This window comes from Eleutherodactylus coqui, chromosome 8 (assembly GCF_035609145.1).
Source record: "Eleutherodactylus coqui strain aEleCoq1 chromosome 8, aEleCoq1.hap1, whole genome shotgun sequence".
Lineage (NCBI taxonomy): Eukaryota > Metazoa > Chordata > Amphibia > Anura > Eleutherodactylidae > Eleutherodactylus > Eleutherodactylus coqui.
Genome location: NC_089844.1, coordinates 115515249 through 115537343, shown reverse-complemented (window position 1 = coordinate 115537343; position 22095 = coordinate 115515249). Strand labels below are relative to the sequence as shown.

Here is a 22095-nt window from a genome sequence, read left to right as displayed (position 1 = left end):
ATTCCCGAACATTTCCACTGATGGACACATTGTCATTGTTATTAGCGGTCAATACATGCAATCTAAATGATACTGATCTCTGTACTGATCAGCATGTACCAAACAGCTAGAGTCTAACGAAGGACCAGATGGATAATCCAGAGGACAACGAGTAGTGTCAGAAGAGACCATGAAGTATGTCTTCCTGAAAAAGACAAGATAAAGGCCCATTAGTACACTGCAGTCAAAGGACACGGAAAACACCAGTCAACTATTTACATGGTGCTGGATATGGAGCATAGAGCATAATAATTAGTACAAAACACAAGCTATAAACTTACTGAGAGCAAGAGACGCCTGGTAAAAATCTGTAAGAGAAAAACACATAAGTAGTTATATAAACATTATAAGAATGGAATATCCTTGTATATATAGGGCTGATATCACTACCTTTAGGGTCAGTTTACATCTGTGTTCAGTGATGATCTGTGTTCAGCAACTTCCGCTCCAACCCCTGTGTATTTCGGTGCCAACAATGGGCGCCTGATCAGCTGATTAGCTGGTGTCTTGATTGCTGGAGCCCAGCCAATTAACTATTGATGACCTATCTTGAGGATAGGTCATCAATAGTATCTCTGGCTGGAAAACCCCTTTAATTATGGGGACAGAAAAGTGGCCTTTTTAAGAATGGGGCAGAAGACGCAGCATTATTACTGATAGGGACAGAAAAGGGGGCTTGGAGAACATTTAAAACAGCATTTACTACTAATTACTATCTAGGCCACTATGAATTGTGTAGTGGTGTGGAAAACGTAGGGAGAGTGATAGAAAAGCAAGGAGCCAAAGATTTCTGTGTGTCAAATTCTGCAGAGACAAGTTGTGACCGGGAAGAGTCATTGTGATGGTCTGGGCTTGGATAGAGAAGAAAAGGGAAGGAGAACAGCAGCAATCAGAGATGATACTACCTGTGATCACTGGAGGTAACTGCACTGTAATCAATGCCACTATGTAGAGCTGGTAATTGACTATAAGTCAGAGATATACTATTACTATGAAGGGGGTCACTATTGAGCACTATTACTGTGAGGGTATATAAAGCTTAGTGTAAAAGGAGCATGGCCTACAATTTGCTAAGCGTGACACAAGGTTTCTACTTTCTCAGTAGTTATCATGGGGGGGACCCATCACAGCTGACTGCTCCATACTGTGGGTAGCCTTAATCTGGCCCTAGCAGGGAGGTTTGGACACACAAGCAGTTTGTCCCATCAATACATTCAAGCAGAGATCATCCATATCTATGTAACGACAGTGACCAGAGAGACAACACTTATTGAAGATGGATTTTAAGGGAAAAAGGACTATAATCTTTGTCTGTCTTTTCCTCTGTTCTCCTCCTACGCCCACAAAGGTCCTTACTCCCAAACCCGTACTCCTCTGTCTCCCTAGTCCAGTTTGATTAGTATGATGTTACCACTGCAAATGATGGGCCCGAACTCCAGAACAAAAACTTTGTCGTCTTGTACAGCTCTTCGAAATTGCGGCCCAGAACAGGACTGGAAAGGAAGTTGGAAATGCAATGCATTATAATAATCCAGATTTAAAGTGTTCACATGATTTTCAGAAACATAAAGACACAATAACAAGTTTGTCTCACCATGAAAACTATTTTTCTATTTTTTTTCTATTTAAGCTGGCCTGGCAAGCAGCTATAGTCCCCAATGAAGGAGCAGTTGGTCATATAAGCTATGTGCAGTGGATGGTGCATGGAAACTATAGTATTATATGCTGGCCATTCAGGCAAATTAGCATCAATGTAATGAATGGACATGCCTGGTCTGCCAGAGAAAGAGTGCTGTTTGCAGTGCTCTCAGCATTGGCTCTCTGTGATGCCCAAATTATGATGTCTTGATGCCACTGGCACCGAGAAAGCTTGCCCTGACTCCTGGCTGACAAAAAAAGGTTCCATCATCTTTAGCCTTTAGGTCCATATAATGTATGTTTTTGTTTCACAAGATCACCATTTATAGTACTATCTTTCATAGCATATGATGCAGTAAAATATAATTTACTCACTCCTATAGATCAGACTCACCGGTTTGCATGTTTGTCTCTTGGAGTCACAGAGGTTGATCTCACAATGTAGGTACACGAGGTTATGCTCTCCAACAAATCTGAACATCTGCAGAGAAAAACGTCCTCGTCTGGAAACTCCGTTTTCCAACACTTTGATGCTCGCATCTTCTTTATTAGAGCATCTATTGAAAGAAATGGAACATTCGAAGAGGTATTTATATCAGGTTTTCTCTTATGACTACATGTCGTTTATTGGTTAGGCCCACGGTTGTCTATATGAGCTGTATATACGTATGGAAGCACTCAGAGGCACAACTTGTAAGTTACTAATGTACATCCTTGCTCCCTGTGGCCTTAAAGGTCCAGTGGGGGGTCCTATTCATTGATTGGCAGCTGTTTCTCTAAGAAGTCATACAAGAAAGGCTGTCAATCACTGAGTAGGACTGCCCCCTTGACACCAAAGGTCAGAAGCTAAGAAGGAGCAAGGATATAAATCAATGGGATAGAAGTTATGCTGAATCTTTTCCTTCAAAACGGCACAGTTTATCATTCTGCTCAGATGCTCCTATAATATCATGCTGGCAAATCATTGGGACAATTTCCCTTTAAGTAAATACGATTGTGTTGTATTTCCCTACACAACAGAAGACATAAGCAGAGCATGCATGGTAACATTTTGCAGACCCTTCAATCTAATAATCATGGGGTCCCAGCAGTTGCATCTCCACAAATCAGTAAGTGATGGCATATCATGCCAATATGCTTCCACGTCTTCTGGTGGACATACCCTTTAATGAAGATCATGTTACTATAAGGGCTCTTTCACACGGCTGTCGTTTTCACGCAGAATAGCTGTGTTAAAAAATTGTGTCTATTAGAACCAATGGTTTCTTATAGAAATGTTTAGATGAAGAAATTTTAGAGGCGCAGAAAACTCGCACTTTAAAAAGTTAGTCCATGCGTGACTGCAATGTCCGCATCTAAGGTCCGTGCTGCGTGAAAAGATAGGACCTGACCTACCTTTGGTGCGTGATGTGCAGGGGTCTCCATAGACTCCTATGGCAGCACGAGTTTAGCTGGGTCCAACACTCGGAAAAGAAGATTACATTGTAAGAGCTGGCACAATTTAAAATGTGCTTCCGCACAGCAAGTTTTAAATGTCCTGCTGTAAGCAGCCGGGAATTCCTCCAGCCCCACTGCTGGGCAATTCCCCAAACGCAGGAGACTCCCTCCACCTCTCTCCCCAGCATTGGGTTCCCCAAGGAATTTCCCCATAGCGGGGAGAGAGAGCGGGGTGGGGTTAGAGGGCTTCCCTAGAGAGCATGGGGAGAGAGGAGGGATAGAGGGATCCACCTTCTAGCCCCGCCCCTCTAGACTCGCCTCCTCTATTTTTGCTATGGGGACATGCCTTGGGGATCCCCTGTAGCCCCACCCTCACTCTTTCCCTGCTATTGGGAAATCCCGAAGCCCTGTGGGGCTTCATCTCTCTCTCCTCCTGGAGCAGCTGTGCTTTTTTAAAGCAATACGCTGCTCCAGTGAATGCAAGATTTTCATTTACATGAAGCACAGGTCTTCTGGCTTGAAGAATTGCCCATTCAAGCGATTTTTAGTGCAGTTCAGCCACATTTTTTTTTGCGCGCCTATACGCCTATACTGTGCCTATAGTATTTAGACACTAACTTTTCACACAACTCGTGCTCATTTACAGCGTTAGTGTGTATCATCAGTCTTGTAATGTAATTGCGTTAAAGGTGTTTTGCTTTACCACTAAAAATCAAGCTTGAAGTGTCTGCCACTATGGGGTTTCCCTTCCAGCACCTTTGCAATTTATTGCCTGTTAGGTATTTGGCTTCTCTAGTAACAGGAACATGGGGACACTGCTAGTTACTACATGCAACAGAGGGGCGGTCATTCAGATGCTGCCTTGCAGCTCACTGCATCAGGGCTATGCAAGACAGCATGAGAAGTGTTGGAGACTAAGTCTCGGCTGGTACATTAGTGGCAGAATGGCTGCTTAGCACAATCTCTCCACATGTACGGTAAGTAGATTGTAAACAGCTGGAAAGCAGAAAAATAGGAATATCGACATGGAAAACTGAATTGATAGAGCTCATACTGGGTGCAAACAGCAGCAAAGCAGCATCCAATGAAGCCCAGGGCTGCTTTTGAACATTTTTTGAAAACTCAGTGTGGCAACGCGGTACGCAAAATGGCCTGCAGGGGGCTGTAAACAGTCCTTCTGTGTGCTGGAAGGTGTGCTAATCAGCAGGGACTGCTGTGCAGGTATGTCTGAAGGAGCTAAAATCTCCAGACACAGCTGAAAAGCTGGAGTAGAGCTACAGCGGAAAGCCAGAGTAGCGCTGTAGCTGAAAGTCAGAGCTTGGAGACAGCACGTTGACCATGATGGACTTCTGCAGTTTGCTGACCATAGTAGTACGGGTTAAGCATTTGTTATGTTGATTGCACAAAGTGTATGTGCTGCCAGTGGCTATTGTTTTCCACCAGGTTTTCTGTTATCTCCAAATATTCAAGAAAATACAATTATTCAGACTTTTACATAGACTAAGTGAGTCGCTGTGTCGTCGCCGACCACAACCCGCCACGTAGACATTGTTACATCAGGTACACATTAAGCAAAAATATGTCATGCCTAGAGATGAGCGAGCATACTCGCTAAGGCAAACTACTCGAGCGAATAGTGCCTTATTCGAGTACCTGCCCGCTCGTCTCTAAAGATTCGGGTGCCGTCGGGGGGCGGGGAGAGCGGGGAGGAATGGAGGGGAGATCTCACTCCCGCAACTCACCGCTCACCCACGCCGGCAGGTACGAGCTGGCAGGTACTCGCATAAGGCACTACTCGCTCAAGTAGTTTGCCTTAGTGAGTATGCTCGCTCATCTATAGTCATGCCCTTTACTGACAAGCAAACTCCCAGGTAAGACTGCAGGCTGCCCATTTGTCAAGTAGTTTACTGTCTGGGATTACTTGGCTTATTTTGGCAATAATCTATTCATTCCTTACCTCTGCTTGATGATATGAAGTTTTCTAATATTATCTTTATCTTTTCCCGGTGTAGCAAAACAATTCTTCATCACGGTGACATAATGAGATGAATTTAGGCCCTCTACAAGGACTTCCACATACAGAATTGAAGCTGTTGACAGCACCACCTCCTTGCCTTCATAAGTGGACTGATAGCTTTGGTCCTTATACACTGCCATGTGTGCTTTGAACTCTCCTGCACCCTCAATGTGGAAGAACAAGGAGCTGTAACGATATAATATGCAATAACTAAAAATGTATCTGCTTGTTATAGCTGAGGATCTGGTAACATGGAACAGAAGAATTGGAAGCAGTAAATTAAACATGTCATATAAATAGAATGAATGCTTTAGTTTCAGTCTGAAATATAAGAGGAAATATGCGCACTTTTCGTTACGTCATATAATAAATAATTAATGTATAGTTTATTGATGCACAAAAGCTAAATGCAGTTTGATATTCCGTCCCCCAATATTCTTTATCTTCCATGTTTACATTGTTCTGCTTTCAATGGAGTGGATAATCAGGGTATTGCACTTTCATGAATTGCAATACCCTGCTGTCCAAATGTTCAGGCACATGGATGAGCTAGAAGAAAAAACAGCCCATCCCCGCAGGATTGAATCAGTATTCATGTGAATATAGAGGTATATGGAAGAAAAACACTCACTCCAGCAGCGACCTAACTAGTCACAGGAAAATCAGGACTTCCAGCACTCTCATAGATTAAGCCCAGCTTTTATTGCATCTTCCAATAGGCAACTCATTGGGAAGCAAAGGATAAAACAGGAGTGCTTACATGTTTCAAGCCATATAATTCTGGCCTTTAGGGCTTAAAAAGATGGGTGTGATTTTGTCCAGTTATGCAGCTGTTTGAATCATTGCCACATAACGGGAGAAAATGAACTATTGATTTCAATGGTTTCATTTCCACTATCGGGATTATAGGGTGGTAATACTACACCCCCCAAAAAAGAGATAGGACTTGCCCTATCTTTCTCGCATTTAGTGAGGTGTAATATACTCCCCTCACTACATACAAATCACATGCACGCTCGGTGGTCACAGGAGAGAGCCATTAGTCAAATCAGCATTCATCTGACAGCTATCTATCAAGTATGGGTAACTTAAGTCAGGAGGGGTATCATCTCTCCTTAGGGAGAGCACCAAGAAGGTGAGTGAGGAGACTTCTAAGGCTATTCATGTTCCTGTGGGGAAATATATGCAAATAAGGAAGATGGAACAATACCTCTGCAGTGCCACCTATTGGATGGCAGCATTCCTTCAAATCAATGTTTGACCCTTTATATAGGTCTGTAGAGCAATGATTGGGAATTGAACAAACATTGCACCTGTGTGACCATTACATGAGCAGGACAGATTCATCCCTTGAAAGTAAATGACTAATTTTCTCATTAAATGACAGCAGGAAGAGATCTTGAAAACAATCATGAATTAATACACAAAGTAAATTGCAAAATTGCAGAACTTTTCATTATACTGTAAAATGAAAAAGCTTTATTTGCTAAAAACTGAATATAATACTCATTTAATTACATTACTATTGTAACCAAAGTCCTCCCAAAGTATTATCAGCCAGTGGCATTTTGCATTGTTGCAGTACATGTAAAGACGCATCAGCTGCTAAAGTGGCAACTGAAGAACTGTAAAGAGGCTGTCCAGGATTAGAAGAGAGGATCGGTTGGTTTCTACAGAAAGAGCAAGACTTTTGTCCCTGGGTCGTGGCTGGCATTGCAACTCACCCCCATTCACATGAACGGATCTGAGCTGCAGTACCAGACATGGCCCATAGACAAGGGTAGTGCCTTTCCTAGAGAAAAAGCACATCCTTTTTTTCTAATTATGAACGAAGCCATTTGATTTATTGGATTATCTTTCATCAAACCTCAAAGCTGGTACGTTACCCTTGTTTATCTGGTACGTTACCTTAGGACTGGCTTCACAGATGTCTTAATAGTAATGTCCAGTGGATATGAACAAGAGAAATTTAGCTGAAGATCGGAATTCCGTATAATTATATTACTTGGCTTCAGCTTCAAATACATTGTATTCCAGTAGATCGCATGTGTCCCGTTGTTCTGTAGGATATAAGCTTTTTATCAGTGTTTTAGCACATCTTCCTATCAGGAAACCATCTAATTAAAGTACATGGGAAACTCAAAACAAGAATATTAGTAGAATCCAGAAAAATTACACAATGTTTCAGTTTTAGGTATTTTTAAGAGATGAAGTGGTAGAAAGGTATAGCAGTAAGCATAACAAGAGAGGGTAGATTCATTGGATCTCGTGTATCTGGACATTCCAAAGCGCTTGATACTGTGCCGCATAAAAGGTTGGTATATAAAATGAGAATGCTTGGACTGGGTGAGAATGTGTGTAAGTGGGTGAGTGACTGGCTCAGTGATAGGAAGCAGAGAGTGGTTATAAATGGTACATACTATAATTGGGTCACTGTTACTAGTAGGGTACCACAGGGGGCAGTATCGGGCCCTATTCTTATTAATGACCTGCGCAGTAAAATATCAATATTTGCAGATGATACAAAACTATGTAAAGTAATTAACACAAGAGAGGACAATATACGGTTACAAATGGATCTGGATAAGTTGTGGGCATGGGTAGAAAAGTGGCAAATGAGGTTTAAATATAAAGTTATGCACATGAGAAGGGAAATACATGTCACCTCTACACACTAAATGGGAAATACTGACATGGACTTTGGTTAACTGTAAACTTATTGGTCAGACCACACATGGAATATTGCGTACAGTTGTAGGCACAGTACTCAAAAAGGATATATCAGAGCTTGAGCGGGTACAAAGGTGGGCGACTAAAGTAATAAATGGAAAGGGCAGACTACAATGCCCAGAGAGGTTATCAAAATTAGGGTTATTTAGTGGGCTGAGGGGCAACCTAATAACTGTGTATAAATATATCAGTGGGCAATACAGAGATCTCCCATTTATACTGTGACTGTAACAAGAGGGCATCCTCTTCGTCTAGAGGAAAGAAGGTTTCTACACAACATAGAAGGGGGTTCTTTACTGTAAGAGTAATGAGGCTATGGAACTCTCTTCCTGAGGACGGGGTGAAGGTTGATTTGACAACAGAGTTCAAGAGGGGCCTTGACATTTTTCTTGAGCACTATAATATTACGTTATAATCGTTGATTACTTCAGAGAGGTTGTTGATCCGGGGATTATTCCGATTTCCAGATTGGAGTCAGGAAGTATTTTTTTTCCCTTAAATGAGGACAATTGTCTTTTACCTCATTGTGGGGGGTAATAGACTGAACTAGATGAACATGGCCTAACAAAAAATGTTACTAAGTTGTAGACAGTTACTACCTGCTATTGCTGATGCAAACCTGCTGGTTCTCAGAGTAGGGGGCCCAGAGTGAATACACTGGGGAAATGTATCATCAGGTGAACTTTTAGGCCACTTTTTTTTCCTTTCTGCAGTTTAAAATGCAACAACGTATCAAATGTTGTATGATTTTGATACATTTCTTGCATCGTTAAATCTGTCTTCAGATATGGAGTCACTTTCTATACCATTCAGCTACTGGAGATTGCGACAAACTCTTAAATTTATCTAAAAAGTCTCACTCCACTGAAGTTCAACCCCATTTCTAGACACTTTTGAAAATTTTCAAGTGAGGCCAAATCAATGGTATAGTAAAAGAGGCACAACTTATTCTGGTGTAACACCCTAAATAAATGTGCCCCTATGTATTGGGGTAAGAAATAACTTGACCATCCAAACGTGAAATACTAACATAAATTCTGTTGATGTATGGCAATATGAAAATGTCTACATTTAATATTACATACCCTCTAATTGGCAGGCAGCGTTCACCTGACTTTGGCTGTCAACAGAGACCGGGTGAACCACAGGGCTGCACTGCTGGATCGCCAGGGCTGAGGAGGGTAAGTACCAATTTGTTTTATTGTTTTAAGTGCTTTGGCTCTAAATTTAAATAGTGAATTTCTAAGGAGACAACCCCTTTAATTTGTCTTCATACCTCGTACCAGGCATGTATACAGCAGAATATGTTCCCCACAAATAGACTATTAAAAAGATGAACCCATACTTACATATAGGCGAGCGCTACACTTTTGATCTTGAAGAGGAGAAACAATGGAAATCATGCTAGTGTTATTTCGGTTTTTGATTCCTGTGCAGTGATCATCTGAGAAGTCAATGTTCTTGGCATTTAAATTTTTCAGCTGACATCTTCTAAATGACATCTCCATGTTGTGTGTGTTACATTGTAGTCTAAATTCCAAGTCTTTTAAATCTAGGAAGATGTGACAAGTCATACATTTTACCAAGAGAAGATCTTTTATTACAAACTGGGGTTTAAGTATGGGTGAAAGAAGAAAAGGCGATGACTTAGTTGGTCGCAGATCTAGGTACTGAGCCCAAAAAGCTTGCATATATCACTTTTCTTGTTAGCCAATAAAGGTATCTATAATACTGTTGTCTTTGTATACAAGAGTATTGAACACCATGTTGATATTTATGGCTTACATGGTGCCACACTATTTTTGCTGTACGGTCGCAGAGTAACATAGTCACAAATTTTCATCATATCAGTGGGTGACATTGGTTGACACTCAGGAGCTTTGGAGCTGGACAGCTACTTGGGATTCAGGATAAGGCCAACTCTTTTTGACCATTTAAAGTTGGCCATAAACTGGTAAATTGAACCCACAGATTTGGGTGGCACCAGCTACCAATCAAATGTTTATGGAGTCCTCTTAGTGACACTGACTAATTGCAGATGAAAAGAAGGAAAGCAAAGTTCATGGCTGTTGGATTTCATCTTGCCTGATGCTCTGGGAGATAATTGTGTGATTTCCCTACACCCACAACACCCCATTGAAATAAACATGCACAGTCCACCGAACCAAGTATGCATGTCTATAGGGGAGTTGAGAGAGACATCTAGATCCAATTTTCTTGAACTCTCTTGTCCTTCTTTTCATCTATTGTAGAGATGAGCGAGCACCCAAATGCTCGGGTCCGTGTTATTCGAGTCAAGCTTTTTGTAAAATTCAAGAGCTCTACTCGAGTAACGAACCCCATTGGCTACAATGGGAGACTCGAGCATTTTTGTATGTGGGATGCCGGGTCCCGAGCTCTCTCCCAATCTCTCTCTCCCGATCTCTCTCTCTCTCTCCCGATCTCTCTCTCTCTCTCCCGATCTCTCTCTCGCTCTCCTGATCTCTCTCTCTCCTGATCTCTCCCTCCCCCCTCTCCCTCCTTCTCTCTCTCTCTCTCTCTCTCTCTCTCCCGATCTCTCTCTCTCCCTCCCCCTCTCCCTTTCCCTCTCCCTCCCTCTCTCTCTCTCGAACACGGAGTGATTCTCGTTAGAGTAACGAGCACCATCAAGTACGCTAATACTCGAACGAGCATCAAGCTCGACAGAGTACGTTCGCTCAACTAATCTCTCGCAATTAGTCAATGTCATCAAGTGGGTTCCATAAACATTAGATGAGAAATTGGTGCCACTGAAATCTGTGGGTTCACCTTGCCTTGACCTAATATATATGGCCACTTTAACAGCTATCGACACAGTTCATGATCATTGCTTAATTGGGTTTGTATGTTTCAGCTATTCAGTTAAGGAAGTGGCTCATTTATAGGTCATTATGAGAGCCAAAATGATCTCGTCTTCTACCAATGGCTAAAAGTGTGTCTTTTGGAACACTTGATCCTAGTTGGCATGTAACGTAATACAAAAGCTTGACAGCATGTCTTGTAAATATTTAGCAACCCTATGGCTCTGTTTCATGATCACCTCCCATGCAAATAATTAAAGATTTATCACTTAAATATACAAAGTCTAGATTTAAGAGGATGTCCAAGTCCAAATAAAGCCTAACCCCTGCATTATAAAAGGTATGCTTAGAGTCAGTGAATGGAAGCACTGCTTATTCACAGCCTGAAAATCCTTCCTGATCTAGTCCTGACGGCACATGAGCATCCATATTTTACTTACGTTGAACATCACGCCCATCTTTGCAGTAACAATCTTCAACTTCATTCATTTTTTTGCACTCCTCATCCTCTGCACAGGAGCAGCTGTTATTTCCAGTGGTTGGATCTAATGTCAATGAATATGAGATAGAGAAAGTCTTAAAGACTGAAATATGTACTAGGAAACCACGTATATACGCGCGTAAAAATGTTTGTACTGTGTTCGTCAAAAAAAAATTGCACCTACAAAAGATAGAACATATGGGTGGCAATGGACATGGTCACGCGTTTTTTTTCATGCGCGTATATACGCGCGTAAAAACGCCCGTGTGACTGAGCCCTTAGGCCTCATGTCCACGGGGAAAATCAGGCCCGCCGCGAATTCTTCATGGAGAATCCGTAGCGGGTCCCTCCTGCCCCGCATACATGAGGCCAAAAAATAAGAATAAACTCACCTCTCCAGACGCTGCGGTTCTTCCTTCCTTCCCGGCCGGATCTTCTTTCTTCGGCCCGGTGGATGTGCTCGGAACGCCGGCAGCGTGCTGCGCGCATGCGCCGGGCAAATCTGCTGGGCCAAAGAAAGAAGATCCGGCCGGGAAGGAAGGGAGACCTGCAGCGTCCAGGACAGGTGAGTTTTAATTATGGTACGGGTGTTTAATTATGGAAGCCGTCCGCGGATCCGGACGGCTTCCATAGGCTTCAATAGAAGCCTGCGGGAGCCGTCCCCGCGGGAGACCCGCACTAAAATGGAGCATGTCCAGATTTTTTCCCGCACGCGGATCCACACCTGAAGGGAAAAATGACATCCGCAGGTATTTAACTACCTGCGGGTGTTCAATGCATCCCTATGGGGCGCGGATCGGCATGCGGGAAAAACGCTGTGGATTTTAACCCCGTGGACATGAGGCCTTATAGAATTGATTATGACCTTGGAAGAATGTGTGTTACTTTGAAATAAGGCTACATGCAGAGAGCAGAGCTGTGGGCACTAATCCTATAAAGCAGCACAAAAGGGGCTTATTTACTGATAGTTAGTACAAACCTAGATTAGACAGGCTTAAAATGTGCCATATTTATCACAGTGGCTTTGCTTAATGATAAATCTGTTAAAACTTAAGACTGCCCAGTTGATTTAGTTTGCACCAAAATTGCGTCACTTTTTTGGCACAATTTGCAGAAATTTGGCGCAACTTAAACCACATCCCTTTCTTGGACAAGTCGGGAAAGCTTTCCAAAAATGTCTAAAATGATAAATCTGGCGCAAAGCCTGCACAACAGTTTTCTGGTTCAGTTTGTGCCAGAAAACTGTCATATTTTGAATAGTAAATCTACCCCAAAGTCTCCGTAGCTCCACAGCACAGTGTCAAAGGTACTTTATGTGCCTCCAAATGTCACCATATAACTAAAATGGAATTCCAGAAAAGATGAGATCGCCTAGAAGTCAGCCAGCGCCCCTCACATTACGGGGTGCAGCAGGAGAGGCTCACCAGCCAATAAGCAGATAACAGAAAGTAGCAAAAGGATATCCAGTTTTCAAGGGAATCCCACGGACTGAACCCATAGGAACAACCTGAGTCTTGAGCATTTAAACCTTCACTGCTCTGGACCATCAAAGAAATTTCCAGCTTTGACTGCTTTAGACCACCAGGGACTTTACCATTAACCCCTTAACTATTTAAAATGCTATTATTTAGACATTGAGTCTCAGTTTCATTTGGGCATTGATTGGCAGTATTACATGAGATATATGTAGAAGCCTTATGGACAGTACTTGGAGTTATTATTTAGGCATTGGATGGTGGTATTGGAAGCGCTTTGTGGGCTTTGTATGAAGATATTAATAATGGGCATTGTCTAGTCATATATATGTTTTTATCTATCCAAAAAATTAAAGGGGTTGCCCCACTTAAAAAATATTATCACAATGTAGCTTTTGGAGTACTCCAACCATTTTCGTAATGTACCCTTCTGCATGATTTTGCTTCCTGATGTAGATCTGACACTCAGTCATGTGATGCCACACCATGCTATTTTCCAAAGGTTCCATCAACATTGCATACATGCATCTAGTAGTACCACCAATGACATAGCGTTCATTGCCTTGCTGGATATATATAAGCAAGGGGATCATCATCAGCCACGAACATGGGCGGTTCAGAATGACATCCGTGCATGGACTGTATATAACAACACTCGCGCATGCGCTCCACTGATGCTGGATTGGGAGCTGCACATGTATCATTCTCCCAAGTCTGCGCAAGTGCGGAAGTAGCACTAGCATGGAAGCCAGCACTACTCTTGTTGCATAATGACCTCCGAAGGTGGAGCCCAATGGGTTGCAGCCGGTGTTCCCGGAGCAAAACAAAGCAGCCAAAAATATAACAGCAGCGGAGGGACAAGCAATGGAAATTAATGTAGAAAACCTGCTTTAGGGGGCTACTAGTGCTGGGTTGGAGGCAACTGCAGACAGTTAGAAAAAAAAGGAATGGGAAAGCCCTTTTTAGCAATTTTGCAAGTCGACTTCATTAAAAACATCCTACCATTTTGTGTGTGCAGTTCTTATGTAGACCAATGTCGTTCAATGGTTACAAATAGCGAACCAACCCTGAGTAGTCAGATCATGCTACCATACTTCCTTCCAACAGTTGCTTACTTCAAGATAATATATCAAATACAAAGGCATACATAGAAACTTTACTATTCTTAATTACTCATATTTGCATTGATAGGTGATATACTGACACATTACCTGTACAATAAGCTGCTGGACATTTGGGGGTTCCATGTAACTTGTATACATGATATCCACCAATACAGGCTTTGACGTGCACGGTGCTGGACCAGTAGCAGCAGTTGCCGTCCTGCTGAGCACAAGTGGTAAAGGCTACAATTCCTTGATTTGGTAAAGGATGGGAGCCATTTATCCAAAGTGAGGCTTTAGTGCCACATTTGTTTTCGGGCACACAGCTTTCCGGAAGTTGAATGCCTCCACTCCCTGTGAATCTGTACCATCCATTTTTTTTATTGTCACAGTTGTCACCATGTGATATGAGGGTGCTCCTCCAGGGCTCGTTGAGGGTGATATAGCTAGAACATGGATCAGAACATCTGTAGGATCCTTTTTCATTTAGACATTCTAGACCTTGGTCACATGGACTTGTTGCACATTCTTCATCTTCACATTTCGACCCGTCTCCAGTGAAATTCACCTTACACGAACAAGAAGAATCACCGTCCTTCTTAGAGCAATTAGCCAACGGTTGGCAACGGTAGAATGTAGGGTCAGAACATTCATCAATATCAACACATTTATTATGCAGATTTTTGGTGAATCCCTCTGGGCACTGACATTTGTATGCACCAGGGGTGTTTACACAGATATCAGGGCAGTGATTAGACCAGGAATAGGCACATTCATCAATGTCAGAACATGCAAAGCCGTCACCTATGAACCCTTCATCGCATGAACACTCTTTGATGTCATAATAGTCTTCACATGTAGCATTAGAGTGACATTCGGCACAATTCTCTGTGTCTGGACAAAAAAATGTAAATCTCAGGAGGAAATAGAAGTCAAAATACATAGATATAATGCTACAGATAGCTGACAAAAAGTTCCTAGACTGAGGGTCCTATGCATTAAAAGGGCCATCCAGGATTAGAAAAACATGCCTTCTTTTTTCCAAAAAACAGCGCCACACATGTCCACAGGTTGTATGTGGTATTACAGCTTAGCCCCATTGAGTTAAATGTAGCTAAATTACACCAGCAACCACAATCTATGGGCAGGTGTTTCACTGTTTTTAGAAGAAAGGAGCTGTGTTTTTCTAACACCGGACAACCCCTTTAAGAGCATGTGTATTATTTTATAGTTACACCCTGTCTTATGTAGCTGTTATCAAATAATGTGTATTGCGGCATCTCATCACGCATCGAATTTACATAGGTCAGTATCTATAAAATAGTGGTTTAGGGGCACAATTGCAGATTATGGAACGCCTCTAATCCAATTGTTGAGTGAGGAGCCAACATATTCCATTTGGAGGGGGATGTGGACTGTTCAGTTATATTACCATCCAAATAATACAGCAAAATAAAGTGCCTAAATGAGATCACCTTACTGTGCCAAATAATTGTACCATACTGATATAGGACACATATATATTACTGCCATGTTGCAAATAAATAATAGTGCCATACATTGCCAAAATAATGATGCTGTATGGTGCTGCTATAATACCTGTAAAACAGTGCTTAACTGGGCTGTCCCATTTAGGAAAAAAATTATCAGTTTTGTTTCAAACTGCAACCACCCTACTGATTCTTCTGGATCTCTCAGCAGTGTTCAACACCATAGACCACCAACTCCTCTTCAGTATGCTCCACTCTGTTGGCCTTCAGAATATTGCTCTCTCCTGGCTTTCCTCCTACCTCTCTGACTGTATGTTCAGTGTATTATTTTCCAGTTCTACTTCTCTTCCTCTCGCTGTAAGTATTCTGAGCGGGGGGTTGGACCCGATGACCCTGGAGGTCCCTTCCAACTCTACCATTCTAGGATTCTATTCCTCAGGGTTTGGTCCTCAGTCCTCTCCTCTTTCCTATCTACAGAGCCCATATTGGACAAACTAGCAGCAGATTTGGCATTCAATACCATATCTACGCTCACGACACCCAACTATATACTTCTTCCTATGACATCACACCTATACTACTACAAAACACCAGTGATCGCTTGTCTGCTATCTCTAACACTATGTCATCTCTCGATCTGAAACTGATTGTTTTAAAAGCTGAACTTCTTGTGTTTCTGCCATCTACTAACCGAGCTAAACTTGATACCTCCATGTCTATCTCTTATAACTCCTAGTCAGCCCACCCACTGGCTTGAGGCCATTTTTAATTTAGCCCTTCCTACACTCCCTATATTCAATTACTTGCACACTCATGTCACCTGCACCGCAAAAACGTTTCCAGAATATGTCCTTTTCCTACTGTTGATACAGCTCTTATTATTGCCCTGATCCATTCTCGGCTTGATTACTGCAACTCGCTACTGATCGGTCTGACCCTCACTAAACTCTCCCCTATTCAATTCATTCTCAATGCAGCAGCCAGGGTCATTTCTTTATCCAACCACTATGCTGACACCTCTGCCCTGTGCCAGTTATTGCCCTGGCTGCATGTCCAATATACAATACCCCATTAACTCATCACTCTCACCAATAAAGCTCTCCACTAGTCCTGAACACATAATACTGTCTAAGAGCTATAAAAGCCCTGTATAACACTCTCAGGGGTCTGATGAACTAATTCGGACCAAACCAAACTTTTTGAAGGCCGAACCAAACTTTTAAAAAGTTCGTTCATCACTAATTACTGAAATAATATGCTAAAACATAGCCATAAAATACAAAAACAAGTTATTTGGGCAGGATTATCCCCATAGTCCATTGTAGTTTTTTTAGAAATCTAGGTTCTTCCCTGTCTTGCAAACTTTCCTGGACACAGAAGTTGGCTTTCAGTTAAGATGGGTTTCATGTACAATACATGTTTCTGTGAACATACGTCTGTGATAGCACTGGCATCACTTAGTCAGATGTGACAATGGGCCATTAAAAGGAAATAATGAAGTCGCAATCAATATTGGTATTCAGGCATGGTGACTTACATGATATGTTCTTCACTAAAAGATAAAAAAACGAAAAATAAGATAAATATGAACACATTTAAAGGTAAATCCCCCTGTTTTAGTAAAAACTTGGAAAGTACCTTTAAATCCTTCTACACGTATAGCATAGCGCCCATTTCCACTTCCTTGGACGTTCCAAGATCCTGTTAACGGGTTCTTCACGATGTACATGGATCCCCAGGGTTCAGATATTATTGTTTTAGGTTTTATTTCAGAACCTACAATAAATAATATAGTGATAAAGCACATCATATTTTTGGCATAAATCATTAAAGGGGTTTTCCATACCAAAGATAAAGGAAAATAATAAACCAAAAAATGTGGCGGTTGAGAGTATGGTCACATTAAATGACGGCACAGCCAAACTGCCAGCAGTGGTATCACCCCATATTTCCTCTCTTACCATGTGGGTCAGTCACTAGTAGTGAGTGGATCATCCCGTCTGTGGTCAAGATCAATGCAGTATAGTTATCTGCCACTGAGAAGCTGGCAGAATGATTTCCTGCATTATAGTCCCTAGAGAGCAGTCGGGTTGAACTGTTAATCGGTCTTGATAGGGTAAAATCCAAATAGTAGAAAACCTTTAAATTGTAGCAAAAAGTATTCGTTAATCACAATGCATAAAGCTAATCATATTAAAGCAGATCTGTCAGTTTAATGTATTGCCCTATGTAAGAAATGTATAATAAAGTACAGGTTTGTACCACTAATAGCCAAAAAGGCATAAAAGTTGTTGTGCGATCTGGCTACTAGGAGCACTGAAAGAATACCACAGACACATAATGTAGTTCATGTCTGGTGCTTCATGTAGGGAGTGCTTTCTCTGCCTCTCCTCACTCCCCAGGGCAATGCAGGCTCAACGGGATGGGTCTGGATCCATGACCCATACAAACACGTGTAAATGTTCTAGGGAAAAGGCTACGAGAGATAGCTGAAACATTGTGTGGCAGCCGTGCTGAGGCCTGCACCTTGCCTGCAGGCCAGACCAGGTTTTGGGTGTGCCCTTGCTTCTCCAGGAGCTGAGGGGTGTGGTAGCTGCAGGAGGAAGGTCAGTCAGAACCTGGTGCTGAGTAGCCTGGCTCCTATTTAAACAGGGCCAGCACTATCTCCTGTGCTGGTCAATCACTTCAGTTGCATTTGTGACAGCGACGGATCAACACATCTTGGCGGAATCTCTCCATGCAAGCTAAGTTCTTTTCTGTTTTGTTTGGTTCTGTTCCGCTTCTATTTTGTGCTAGGGCTCCCTGATAGGGACTTGTTAGTGGCCCAGGCACGCGTGCGGGCTGGCACTTGTCAGAGCGATCGGTCTGCCGAGTAGGCAGGGCCCCCTCCTGGGTTAGGGGACTATAGGGAGAGTATTCCCCATAGTGTAATGTTTCCTTTGCACAGTTGTGCCTTTGATTTATATTATTGAGGTTGCACGTCCGGAGGACGCAACACATTGTCTGAACTAATGTGCATTTGAATAACGATGGAGCACTTTTAAAGCTTGTGAGTATTTGCACCACTAGTACCCTGGATGCGGCTTCTCTTTTGGAACATTCTCTAATCTACAGTATATATGTTAAATTTTAAAAGAGGGGGCTCAGACTCTGGAACTATTAAAGTATCGAAAGCAACGTGTTGGAGACAAAAATAAATTAAACCCATTGGTCTTCTGCTCGTAACCACTGCTGTTACAAATCTGCCAACACCATGGCAGCCATTAAAGATCATCCATCATGATATCATGTCCCACACTCATGTAATTACAAGTACTAGAGACACGTAGTTATACAGATACAGTATATGCTACCACTATCAACACTTCAAAGTGAATGAATTTTTCAAAAGCACTTACTTTGTTCAGTTTTGAGAGATTGACTTCAAAGACATGTCCAAAACTCAAGGAGGCGATTTCTCTATAAATGAGGTATTTGGGGTCTGTTCTACCTGCGCATAAGCCAGTTATCAGAAAAAAGATCTGTAGACAATAATGAAATATGGATTACTAATACACAATCTGTTCATTCTTAATCAATATCAACTTTTAAGTATCTGTAATTAAAATGTATGTTTTTGTAAAAAAAAAAACAAGGTATCTCCGCTTTTGCATTGTTTCTCCTCCATTTTTGAGTTGGCTATGGCTCACAGGCTACAAAAAAGTTGAGATAGTGTAATACCTTAGTGTTAAGGTACCCATATGCCTTCATGAGCTGTTGGCTGAACATTCGTTCATCAGATAGCTATCACCCACCTCACCCAAACACATGAACGCTTGGTTTGGCTGAGTGTTCATATGTTTTCATTGGGCAGAGGGAAGTACACTGCAGTCAGACAGCTCTAGTGGTGGCTTATTTCCAGCAGGGGAGAACAAAAAGATTGGGCATCAAAATTCAGCACACCCAGTCCTTCTTTTCCCCAACATCATCTATCAGGAGGCGCCTATACACTTGTGAAAGTCAGCTGGTCCCTCCAAAATCATCTGGTTTGGACAACTTTTCCCTAATGTGTATAGGGGTCCGTAGTTACACCGACTTAAATATATCCCTGTCTTCCTAGGGATTTTATACAGTGGCACTGCTACAGTGCATTCATTCTTAAAGGGGTTTTACCACTACTTAAAATTGCTTCACAGCCATTCTGTACTTCCCGGTTGCTGCTGACCAGGACATGTGACTGCTGCAGCCAGTCACTGGCTACAGAGGTCACTACTATAGTCAGTGGTTGACTACAGTAGTCAACAACCAGGAAGTACAGAGTGGCTATGTAGCAATTTAATGTAGTGGGAAAACCTCTTAAGGGTGCGTTCACAGTATTTTTTGTCCTCTATGTGTTAACAGGATTTGCTTTAATCCCATTCACTTTAATAGTAAACATTTCCACAGCATTTCTGCGAGATGTGAACCGACCCTTAATGAAGATATGGATGTACCTCTGCAGAACATCCTACGGAGATCCCTTTAATGGCTTATTTAGATTTACAACCTCAGGAAGAAAATCCATACATAAAAATAGAAAATTGTTTTTGTAGGTTAAGACCTAGCAAGAAGGAAATTTTTGGAGCTTGTCTGCAATGGCATTTCAACTAGTCAAATTAGGTTGCCACTTTTACATACTTGAAATATACATAAAATTAGGAAAATGTATCATATACGTCAAGGTGATTGTACAGAGGCTCCTATTGTGCCCACACAATTCCTGGCAGAAATGCAGCTGTAATGCACAACTGCAAGTGATAGGATCAGAGAAAACTCAGATCCCAACAGTTAACCATTCAATGTCATAATCAAAACTATGCTAGAGTCCTGAGAAAAGTATCAAGTACTGTAGAAGCAAAACATCTTGTGCTGTCCTGAAGGTATAAATGGCTTGGTCTTAGAGAGACACTTCAAGGTTGAAGAGTGATACATTTTATGAGTTACTAATAGCCATTGATTGCAGATCTATTTTCAGTAGTTCCCCCTTTAAAACATCCTTTCACCCCCTTATACTTGGAGTAATAAGTCAAATACTATAATTATATCAAGTATGATTATTAAAATATTAATATTTCCTGGTCAGTTTGATTTGTTCACTTACTTTTGATTGTGTTGTATTTATCAGAGAATATACATCTTTTATCAAGTCTTCATCAGAAAAATCTTTTGCAGATGCATCAGTTAGAACCAAAATAAATGAGTTATTTGGAGACACCTCCAAAGCAACTTTAAGGCCTGTAATGACCATTTCGGGGCAGTCCCCACCACCTCGTACTGTGAGATTATTGAAGAAACTGTCAAATTCTGTTATGGAATATGTTGTCTGTACTGGTCCTATTTCTGGAAGAAGACAAGGTTAGTGTTCTTCAATTTTTCCTAGCTATACCAGAATTAGTACTTTTTAATTGAGTGTAACTCTTTGCCCCTGAAGGACACTATGAGCAGTAGTTGCATGTGATAGGATGTCTATATAGTAGGAACAAGCCATTATGACAGTACTGCCTTTAGGTTAGATGGCATCATAAGAAAAAAAAAATAAAAATATATATATATATATATATATTGCATATCCACACCTAAACAGCTCAATGAATAAATACTGTACCAGAACAAAGCTCATAACATGAATACAGCACCAGAACCAAGCACATAACATTAATACGGTAGGAGAACTAAGCGATTACATTGCAGGGGTGCCAATAAGCTGACAGCAACCCCTTGGAACATCAGAGAGGAGAAAACAGAGCCAAGAGGAGGATGATTCAAGTAGCTCCATAATACACTGGCAGCCCAGAGGAAGAAGATCATCTGGCCAGGTGGACTTTAGGGGGGCATTTGCTCCCAGTCTACATCCGCCTAGTCCTCCCCCAAATACACAAGCTGGTAGCCAGCTGCCTGTGCAACCACATGGGTCACACACAGCTAAGGTCAGCCATGATTATTGATAACTCTTGCTGTGATGATGCAGGGCAGTGCTGGGATATACGTTATAATTGCTAAAATGATCACCCTACAGTCAAAGAAGGCAAAGTGCTCACCTCGACTCATAAATGGTGCATCTCTAAAGTCTTAGCAATTCACATGTCCACAAAGTAGAACATAAACTGTTGTGTACTGCAGCTCCTGTTTGCCTCTATCTACTCAAACATATTCAGCTTCTAGATAATAATAGCATACAAAAAGATTCTCATACTTGGATCATTATACTCCACCATTGTATATTTTCGAACTCCACAAGGAAATTGTGCCGACACTTGATCCAGAAGCCAACCATTGACCAACTTCAACTGCCGAAGATCATCAAGCATTGAACCAGTTGTGTCCACCAGGTATGTCAGAGAAGGTGACTCTGCCAAAAAAGAATGACAATTGTGTAAAACAACTTGGGATGCATTTTCCTGTCAGGTGCTGTTCACATGCAGATCGGACACTGCACTGGTAATTTGGGCAGGCGGAGAGCAGATTCATTGAGGGTTTCTTTACATGGTCATGCAGAAAGAACTCAAATTACCTATCATGGTGCATTTACAATTACAGAGTCTAATTTCCTTGGTCACATGATATGTGACGATTGTGATTCTTAAAGGGATTATCCCATTAGAACATCACATGTCCATTTATCCCATGACACCCCTTCTCAGTATTCCTATCTATTAGCCAGCCTCTGCGACCCAGCACCATTGTGCATTAAATAGTCACCCAATTATTCGAGTAGGTGATGGGTAATACCACATTCCTCCTGCAGTGGCCACTGCAAGAGAAATGTGCGACTCATATTAGCTTCCTTCAGTGATAACAGTGGATAAATGGGGATTTCAGCTTCTGGACCTGCAGCAATCAAGTAAATG

At 41.8% G+C, this 22095-nt stretch overlaps 1 protein-coding gene across 1 annotated transcript; it reads right to left on the bottom strand.

The window, feature by feature from the left end:
* Positions 1-209: 209 nt before the first annotated feature.
* Positions 210-21591, bottom strand: LOC136577913 (uromodulin-like). The gene is made up of 15 exons (XM_066577828.1): positions 21441-21591; positions 20349-20587; positions 18628-18750; positions 17191-17368; positions 16868-17005; positions 16767-16781; positions 13848-14633; positions 11121-11225; positions 9211-9413; positions 7040-7191; positions 5072-5317; positions 2072-2234; positions 1451-1532; positions 321-347; positions 210-217 (listed from the first exon to the last, which is right to left on the bottom strand). The coding sequence occupies exons 1-15, from the start codon at positions 21553-21555 to the stop codon at positions 210-212; spliced, it is 2580 nt and encodes an 859-aa protein (XP_066433925.1). The 5' UTR covers positions 21556-21591.
* Positions 21592-22095: the final 504 nt, after the last annotated feature.

Excerpts from the sequence above, each read along its gene's own strand:
- LOC136577913 (XM_066577828.1), bottom strand. The coding sequence starts at position 21,555 with ATGCTTGATGATCTTCGGCAGTTGAAGTTGGTCAATGGTTGGCTTCTG. Across the intron at positions 7,192-9,210 it reads AGTGTAGCGCTCGCCTATAT|AACAACGGGACACATGCGAT; the intron begins GTAAGTATGGGT and ends TATATCCTACAG. Across the intron at positions 5,318-7,039 it reads TCTGTGAAGCCAGTCCTAAG|CTCCTTGTTCTTCCACATTG; the intron begins GTAACGTACCAG and ends ATATCGTTACAG.